Consider the following 9,891-nt stretch of genomic DNA (forward strand, 5'->3'; position numbering starts at 1 on the left):
GCCTCCTGTAATGTTCTCTGTACACTACTGCTTGCCATCCCAGAGGCAGAAGCACAGCTCCTGCTTAGATGGTTCCACCAGCTGGAAAGAAGCTGTGTGGAGAGTGGACTCACACATGGGAGGAGCTCTTTTTTAGTTCACTACTTATTTCAGTTGCCACTTGTACATACTCTCTGCTTCTGTAGAGGCAGGCACATTTTCACTATGTGGTTTCTTTTAGGAACAGTATGATAGGCCATTTCTGTTCATAGTGCCCACACTTCCATCCTCAGCTTGTTTATTATTTTTACACCAGTTATAGTTATAGATCTAACCTCTTGTTAGATCTTCCTTAATTCATTTTGTGTGTGTGTGTGTGTGTGTGTGTGTGTGTGTGTGTGTGTGTGTGTGTCCTGTCATTGATGACAAAGTCCTTCAGTGGTGATCTGTAATTGAGGCGTGTAGACCATAGACTTGTAAAGTGTGGCTAAGTTAACCTTTCTCATCTGAATCTACTTTTTGTGCATGCTGTCTGCCTTTGTTCATGAAGGTCAGTATCAGGAAAGAAGATTGATATAGGTGACCGCAATCAAAGGTGGATCAAAGAGTCAGGAGATCAAAGCAGAACAGAAGGAGTAAAGGGGCTTAGAACCTGCCAAATTTGTCTGAATTTTAGGGGTTAGGCTGAAAGGGTTCCTGCACCTAAACAGCCAGCCTCAACTTCATTCAGTGTGAGGTGGTTGTCTATGGGGGGGCCCCAGACAACCATCCCAGAGCCACCCACTGATTAATGGGCATCAGTCATTGGGACTTTCATCTGGGTGGTAGTAGCCCATGAGAAGAGGAGACAATACCAAAGGAGGATGGGCAGAGGTAAGGAGGAAAGCTGGAGGGAAGCTCCGCAGCCCCCAGCTGACCTGCGTCAGAGAGTACCATGGGAATTGTGGATGTCTATTTTATAGCTTCTCAATTCCATTTTTCCAGATTGTGAGCATCTTGGCAAACATGTCTGTGCTGGAGCAGTGTACCTCTGACATCATTCAGGAGAATGGTATGTCTGGTCATACCCTGTGGATTATCAGGGCATATGATGCCCCATGGCTTTGTTCTTGTATAAATCCTATGTGCAGATATATAAATACATATATGTTTCATTTCTGTGTATGTATGAACATGCATGCATAAAATACAGGCATGTGCACCCACAAGCACACACACACAGTTCTGTGTATAACCTGGTCAAAAGTGAAATGCTTATTTGCCTTCATAGGCTTAACTTCTAGTGGAATATAGGAATCAAGAAGATAGTGCGAGGTCATGATAGTGGCATGAGGGAGGCAAGGTTGTCCCAAAGTGGGGAGATGTTGCTTTTTATCCACTGTATTGCATTTGGCCTCCATGGAAAGCTGAGGGAGAGGAAAAGAAGAGGGAAGCTGGGTTGCCCACACCACTCTCCGAGGGAATCTCCCTTCCAACTGGCCCTCTGTTCTACCTTCTATGTTCATGGTCAAGGAGAGTTGGAGCTGGGCTCCTCAGTCTGAAGGCTGATGGAAGAAGTCTGTCAATAGACAAGGTGGCCGCCTTGCAGCTGCGAACAGAGCTAGGGTGGCTAGGGCTGCCTGTGACTGAGGAATAAGGGAGCAATTAGCAAGCAGTTGGAGACCTGAGACACTAATGAGAGTGAGCTTGGAGCCTGGGTGCCTCTGCTCTCTGAAAGTCCCTTCCCCCAGGCTGCCCTGCTGTCTTAACAAACATGCACTTCCCCGTTCCCCATGGCTAATTGAAACACACCATTCTGTGTTAATTTCATGTGATTGAGCTAATAATGAGAAACTGTGCTGAGCCAGCTGAGGCCAAGAGGAGAGGCTGCGTGGTATCACTTGTACTCTCCTCCTTCAGCACTTGGAGTCTTGGCTGAAGTGGCCGATGACAGCAGGCTGCCACTTGCCTGTGCCTTTGAGGCTGGGATAGCTGCCATCTGGAGAGTGCTTTGTGACTTACAAAGTGCTGTTGACTAACTCACTGAGTCCATAGTGGTGAAAACCTACCATGGGCCTGGCCCCGAGCTGGGCAGTGGGGAAGTAGATGGCCTCTCTCTTGCCCCTCTGGAGAGTGGGAACAGCAGTGCTCGCTCTCAGGAGTGTGAGAATCACCGTGAACAGTGTCAAGGGTAGTGTGTGACCCAAGGTGTGCCCTGTACCAAGCCTGGCTCCTTTTTCAGTGGCTGTCTCATGGGATTTCACAGAGAGAATTTGAGAAAGACAGGATTTGTAAGAGTGGGACAGGATTTGAGAGATCCAAATGGCAGCGACATACCCAGACACCACTAGAACCCAGGAGACTCCTGGGTCTCAATAAGGGAAAGCCCTGTTCAATAATCTGGGCTCCGAGAGCCCATTACTAGATCACAGGTTGTAAATGTAGATGCCTGCAGGATCCACACACAGTAAAATAGATAAGATGGACAAGGATTGGCCCGATCGATCTCTTAATAATAGTAAATTCATGTGTAGAGGCACATGCCTGTAATCTCTGATTCAGGAGGCTGCAGTGGGAGGGTTTTGAGTTCCAGGCTAGCCTCTCATCTACATAGTCAGTTCCAGGCCAGCCGGAGATACACAGCACATGCTCATCTTAATACAACAGTAGAACAATAAGCTTCTGGCCATATAGAAATGTATGTGGGCACACCAATTCCAATTCAGAAGATAAATGTTAGAAACCTAGATTTTTATGAAAATCATCATACAGCTTAAGTCTTGAAGCAACAAAATAAAGTAAAGCATATCTTTAGATCATGTCTAATTTAAGTTCCAAGCCGGCTGGTTGGGACTAGGGGGGGTGGGAGTGAGGGGTGGGGGCCACTCATACAGAAGGTGGGCCCCTGCTGCAAATCTGTACCATGGGAGATGTAAGGAGTATGGTTTTTCTGCCCACCGCCAGTCTTGTCCTGCCGCTGCGCCTGCTCCAATTAACACACTGAGACTCTGTATTTGATATAATTCTGTTGGCCCATTACTAGTTTCTTATCGGCTAGCTCTGTCTTAAGTATTAACCCATTTCTGCTGATCTATGTATTTTCACGTGGTCTTTTCTTACCAGGGAGTGGGGCAGGTGTCTGGTCTCCCCAGTCTCTCCATCTTGGCTCCTCCTTACTACTTCCTATTTCCTCCTTGTCTCCCAGACCCACCTATCTTGCTTTCCTATTGGCCAACAGTGCTTTATTCATTAACCAGTATGAGAAACATATATATATATATATATATATATATATATATATATATATGCATCTCCCATCAAGAGAATACGAGGGAAAGGGCATTTCCCCTCAGAAAGGGAGGGCAAAGGCAGGATAGTGGCATGGATGTGGGTATTCTTTACACAACAATCAGGAGACAAATCTGGTTTCGGGGGGAGGTAAGATGCTCCTGAGGGAACTAGATGCAGCCTCACTCTGGCACTCCCACTGTGAATGCATTGGCTCTAGTGGTTCTTCAGCCTAAAGTTCTGCCATGGGACTCAGCACCTGTAACCTGTCTTAGATGCAGCCCCATCAGAGGTGATAAGGTAATGTGACCAGACATCCAGGTTCCACCCAGCACCCCTATGCACTGTGTGCTCTGGGCAAGAGACTTATGCCACTCTAGACCTCAAAGTAGAACTGCCATGGCCATGAGGCCATTGTGAGGTTTGAGGGGACTGCACATTTACTGTGCATATAACACTGTGGGAGACATATAAAACCAATAATGGTGTTTTAAAAGTGAGGGTGTCTTCTAGATGTTTTTTTTTTTTTTTTTTTTTTTCTAGTCTAGTGACTTGGTGCCTAGAATGAGAAGAAAGAGGTGACCATACCTGGCTTCCACCTCTGTCTGAGGCTCCCCTACCCCAAATCTTTGCTTGAGCCCCTGCTTCTGTCTGTCCAGCTAGTCCCACTGGAAAAGCCCTACACTAGGGGTGAGTCTAAACTGTCCAAACTGTGTTGCTTCCTGCCCAGGTGTCCAGCTCATCATGGGCATGCTGTCTGAGAAGCCAAGGTCTGGGAGCCCCGCTGAGGTGGCAGCCTGTGAAAGGGTACAGCAGAAAGCTGCGGTGACCCTGGCCCGCCTCTGCCGAGACCCACATGTGGCCCAGGAGGCAGTGCGGCTCAGCTGTAAGTGACACTGGCTGTGGCTGGACTGGAATGGGGAGCTTGGGATGGAAGTAGCTGTGTGTTCATGGTGGTGTCAGTGGGCAGCACATTGGGATGAACTGGGGTGAACTCCACTCTTTGAGTGCTGGGAAATGCTGGGGTAGAAACTGTGGGCATAGCCCCTAGTCTAAAGCCGGCCAGGACATTGACTCACATGCATTGACTTGTCATTCAGAACCTGATTATTTCCTTCACATCCATTTACTCATTTATCCATGTAGTTTTCACTCATTCTCCACTCATTCATTTGTTTTTTCACTCAGTAATTCATTGATTCAGTTATCTATTCACTAGTTCACTTACCTACCATCAGAATATCCATTATTGCTCTCTGTCATTGTTAGCTTCCTATTTGCCTAAATATTTCCAGAACCTCCATCTTTGCTAAGCTCTAAAGCAGTGGTGCTCAACATGTGGGTCTCTACCCCTTTAGGGAATCAAATGATCTCATAGGATTTGCCCAAGACCACCTGAAAACACAGATATTTTCATTATGATTCATAATAGTAGTAAAATTACAGTTATAAAGTAACAATGAAAATAATTTTATGGTTGGGGTCACCACAACATGAGGAACTGTATTAAAGGGCCACAGCATTAGGAAGGTTAAGAGCCACTTTTTTAGAGGAATGCAATACCAATCCCAAGCACAGGGTGGTGACAGATAGAATGGTCTGTGTGTGAGAATAGTGACAGTGATGTTCCAAGTATATATGGTGGACAGGACAGGCCCTGCTTATCTGGGTGGGTTGAAGCATGTTTTTAGCAAAGCTGTGTATCATCTTTGTGTCTTGTGGAAACATTTTCACACTAAATCCCTAGGAAATGTTAATGGGGGTCTATAGTTTTCTATGCTTGTAGCTAAAGTATATTTTCTGAGTGACATAGCCAGTTAGAGGAATACACAGTTGTGAGGCCCCAGGGTACAGGTGTGAATGTTAAACACTGTACTGGTAAAACTGGATATATATACTCACAAGTCCTTGCTGAGAAACGGGCAACATGTTTGTAACACTTAGCAAAGATGAGCCCAGGCTGGTGCCCTGGCGCTTGTGGGTTTGGCTTGGACCCGACTTTTCTTGGACTTGAGCAGAAAGTAGAAAGTCTCCTGGGAATATTCCTCCAGGTGGGCTCAGCCTCCTCTCCACAGACCGGTGCTGAACATGTACTGTGGGTGAAGCTGGGCAGCACCTTGGGCTCAGCCTGGCCAGGCTTCGTAAGCCAGCTGTGACTCTTTCCTTCTGTCTTGTGCAGGTATGTCTCGCCTTATTGAGCTCTGCAGATCCCCATCTGAGAGGAACAACAGTGATGCTGTGCTTGTGGCCTGCCTGGTGAGTTCTCAGCCTGCCCTCAGCGTCCCACAAGGCTTTCAGGAAGGTAGACTGAGGTTAGGGCAGCTGGTTCTGCCACAGCTGGATATGCCTTCACACCTCTCCAGGCTTTAGGTTTTATATTAAAATGGTGATGCTGATGCTTTCTAGTTCTATTAATTGATTAAGTTGTAATTAAAATCGAGTAAAAGATGAGAAGGAAGAAGCTGTTTCCCATCCAATCCCCACAACTCGAGTGAGCTTTTAGGTTCTAGGGACTCACAGCAGCATGTTAACACGGGTGTGGTGAGCTGAGGGCTGCTAGGTGGTGGTGTTGATGTCATGGAACCTTCAGAACACAGGGGCCAGGAAATAGACAGCTGTGTGTCCTAAGTGAACTCATGGGAAAGTCCCCTTTTACTCCTGCAGGGCCCTTCCCCACAAGTAGCTGCACCATCTGCTGTGGAAATGACTATAGCAGGCATGACAGGGCAGTGAGGATTACTCAATCAGCCACTAAGATCTCCTCCAACCCCAACAAGCTCATCCTGGGAACTTCTTACTTCCTGGTACTAGGGAACTAATCACCAGTAGCAGATGGGCAAAGCAAGCTTTGTTCTCACTTATCTTCCTTTGGGGGTGTGATGGACCCCAGAGCAGGGTGGCAGAACAGCTAGAAGTGTGGCGTCACTAGGAAGTAGTTGGGTTGCAGAAGAGCGAGCCAGATCTTTGGTCCTCAAAGAACACAGGGAAAAGTAGTGAATGTCTCACTCTTCACTGAGCTCAGCTCATGTCTGGGAGTTCTTGATGGACACCCTGAAGTTGTAGAGGCAGCTGGCATTGCCGTCAGCAGGCCTGTCCCTGCCTCTGCTTTGGTGAGCTGTGTGTCACTGAATAGGTCAAAGTGCTCTCTTATTTAGTAAATATGTGATGAATGGTTTAATGTGCCACTTTCTCTCCTAGGCTTCGGGGCTATAGTTGTGGAGTCAGGAGAGAACTCTCCTGCAACTCGTACTGCACATTGCCTTTAGAAGTCTGGAGAAGATTTTTAACCTCTGCCAGGACTCTTTTCTTAACAATTTTATACATGTATATAATGTATTTCAAGCATATTCACCCCTATTAACCCCTTCTTCATCCCCATGCACTCTGGATTCCTTATTCCTAAAACGTTACCCTCCCATTTTCTCAATAATTTTTAAATGCATCAAAAAATTAATGTGCAGTTTTAAAAGGGCACCAATTATGTTAAAACCACTATTCAATATTTATGCACATAGCCTATTAAAACCATGCTTGCTCATGGTAGTAAATACTGCAAAGCTTTCACATCTCTAATGGGGTCTGCAGATATCTGTGATTTCTTTTATAGAGCAGGGCCAGAGATCAGCAACATTGACAACCGGAGATGCTCTTTCAGTGAGAAGGAAGGGAAAAAAGAGATAAACCCCTTTTCTCTTCCAAGTCTACAGACCTTCTTGAGTCTATTTTTCTATCAAGCAAAATGGGAAGAAATTCATAGCTGCCAAACACATAATGATTGGCCCCAACTCCCTTATTCTCATCGTTCTGGCAGCAGCGACTGCCTGACTGAAGGGCTTGACAGGTAAAGTCAAGGGTGTAGGGAGCATTTGGGAAACTATAAGCTGCCTTGGTTGTGGGGGATTGTGCTGTTACTACTGGCTTTTTTTCTCCAGAGCACATAGAGAGTTTTGGCTGCCATTTCTAATCAGGTAGAGAACTTTCCAGAGGAAAGGGACTACATTTGTTCTTGGATGCTGAGGAGAGCCCCTTTCTAATTCACCCTGCCACATCTACTACTGTTGGACTCAGGATGCTTTCATCAAACTTTCGTGGAATTGTCCACGGTTCTCCATTGTTTACCCCACCTACTGTCTACTCAGACCCACTCTAAGAAGGGCCTGACCTGACACTAGGACCTGAAGACCTCCTACCTTTTCCAGATCTCATCAAGCTCTGCCTGAAAGTATCCTCTTTTCCCACATCACAAACAAACATCATCTCTACAACTCTGTTCATCCCTGGAGGCTCAAATCCAAATACCCATCAGATGATGTTTTCCAGGATCTCTCTGTGATACAAAGTCAGGGAGTACACACTACATTACCTCTGTTCCCTGCTTGTCTTTTTATATAATCCCTATAACACATGTTCTAGACGTTAAATTCTCTGGAAGCCTGGGTCTTTTGAGTAGACCCTCTTGTTTCTAACCATGCTCTTTTTTCTACTCTCTTTTGGCACAGGTCACTGTTTTAACTTGAGGAAAATTTGTATCTCTCCCCTGATTTTAGAATGTTCTGAGGGCAAAAGTCTTTGTATAGACCTTTGTATTTTTATATGACCTTGAATTTGGATATCACATCTTGATGACTTTACAATTAGTTGAGTTGTTCCCATCCCTCAGCCACCGAAGCTGGTGAATGCTCACTCCTTGGCTTATTAAAGGCTCCAACATTGAGGTACAGGCCTCTGGTCAGCAAGATGATAGATGCATGGAGCCTAGCCAGGCTGATGGAGTTGGGAATCTCTTTTCTGTTCTCAGGGCCTTCTTCCTCACCTGAAGACTGTCCTCAGGTGAGAGGAGGGTAATTCAATTATTGTGTCCTGTGTGGAGGTGATGGCAGCATGGATCACCTCTGGCAAACAGGGTTGATTTTTCCATGGCAAGGCAGCTGGCAGTTGGCAACTGTCTTCATTTAATACTTAGGTGTCTGTGAACGAGCTCCACAGATGACTGACTAACTCCCCAGAAAGAAAGGAGACTCTGAGAACAAGGCTTGGGGAGGGTGCAGGAGCTGTGGCTGTGCACAGAGGGAGAGTGGCACACATTGTTCCCTTGTTAGGGTAGCCAAGGATGGCTTTGCTGGGGAGGGTGGTGAGAGCACCTGCTAACTAGGAGAGCAGGAGGGACATGTCATAGTGAAGTATACAAGCAAGGCGCCTGCCCAAGAGCAGAAACGAGCCCAGTGCTCAGTGGGGTGAGTGGGTAGGGGTGAGGGTGGGAGTGGGGATAGGAGCTGGTCCATTTTTCTGCCCCCTCCCAACTCCTGATCTCCCTTCCTTGATTTGGATTTCTCAGCCACAGCCTCCTTAGCTACCTCGACTCCATGTTTCCCATTCCCTTCTTCTTCCCTCCCACCTCACGGTGCTCTGTGAGGGACTGGGTGCATTTGTGGGTGAGTGAATAATCCTGGTTTCTGTAAACTACTCAGAACATCTGAAAACAACAATTTGAGTCCATGGAGGCTTCTGGAAGTCCTGCAAGGCCATTATGAAAATCATTAAGAGCTTCCAGATAATGCCTGTCACATGGGGTGGAAGGGGGGGGCAGTCAAGGTGACCATGGAGATAAGGGCACAATGGTGACCAAAATGGCCACTAAAGTATCGTGGGTCAAGTATCAGGTAATCAGATTGATCCAATTGCCTGGTTAATGCAGTGCGCCTCTCAGAGTGCATCTCTCGGGGCAGCTGGAAGAAGCACAAAGTGCACGAGGCCCAGTGTGACCTGTGCCTTCTTTTCTGCTGTCTCCCCAGGCTGCTCTGCGTCGGTTGGCCGGTGTCTGCCCGGAAGGCCTCCAGGATTCTGACTTCCAGCAGCTGGTGCAGCCTCGGCTTGTGGATTCCTTCTTGCTGTGTAGCAACATGGAGGAGAGTTTTGTGTAGTGAGTGTGGGAGAGGAGGCACACTGTGCACATCTCAGAGCATCTCCTCTCTCCTCCTTATTTATATGTAATTTATTATTTTTTACATGAGATAGAAAGGGAAATCTTCATCAGTGAGATGGTTCTCAGGAGTCATTTTTTTCCCTTTGTGGCTGTGGGGATGCAGAAGTTGAATTGTGTCAATGCTAACATGACAGGTTGTCACAGGTGATTCCCCTTCACAACACTTTCTTCCTTCTCAGCATATACTGTTGCCTATTTTAAAAAAAAAAGGAAGAAAGAAAGAAAGAAAAAGAAAAAAACAACAACTTTGAACCAGGGTATTTTAACTGCCCAGCATTTTTTTTTTTTAAAAAGTTTTATTCTTTTCGGAAATTTTAAGTGAATTTCACAGTTGGACAGATATACTGTAAGGAAATGTTTGTCTTTAATAAATGGAATTGTGGAAGATGTGTTCTTTTTATTTTCTGCTTGAATTGTATTTTTAAGTCAGTTTTTGTTTCTCGTGGTTGGGTATCACAGGAACTTCTCCAGATGTTAAAGTACAGAGAGACTTGTTTTGTTTTTATAGGTATATTTAAAACGAGTTTCTGAATACACTAATATTCAGCTGTCCTTGGTTCCTCCACCCTGGTAAACTGTCACCTCTTGAAGAGAGTCCTGAGTGAGGTACAGTGCATGAGTCCTCCACAGAAGGCTTCTGGGAAGGGTGGTGCCTGAGTGGT

The 9,891-nt window shown here is 46.1% G+C and overlaps 1 protein-coding gene across 1 annotated transcript in view; it reads left to right on the forward strand.

The window, feature by feature from the left end:
- Insc (INSC spindle orientation adaptor protein) overlaps positions 1–9,203 on the forward strand; it is a 58,917-nt gene extending 49,714 nt beyond the window's left edge. The window contains exons 8-11 of the mRNA XM_051191998.1: positions 964–1,030; positions 3,977–4,132; positions 5,426–5,502; positions 9,039–9,203. Of these exons, the coding sequence (XP_051047955.1) occupies positions 964–1,030; positions 3,977–4,132; positions 5,426–5,502; positions 9,039–9,167 (429 nt within the window). The 3' untranslated portion in view covers positions 9,168–9,203. The remainder of the gene's footprint in view (positions 1–963; positions 1,031–3,976; positions 4,133–5,425; positions 5,503–9,038) is intronic.
- Positions 9,204–9,891: the final 688 nt, after the last annotated feature.

The sequence above is a fragment of the Phodopus roborovskii genome, unplaced genomic scaffold, assembly GCF_943737965.1.
Source record: "Phodopus roborovskii unplaced genomic scaffold, PHOROB, whole genome shotgun sequence".
Lineage (NCBI taxonomy): Eukaryota > Metazoa > Chordata > Mammalia > Rodentia > Cricetidae > Phodopus > Phodopus roborovskii.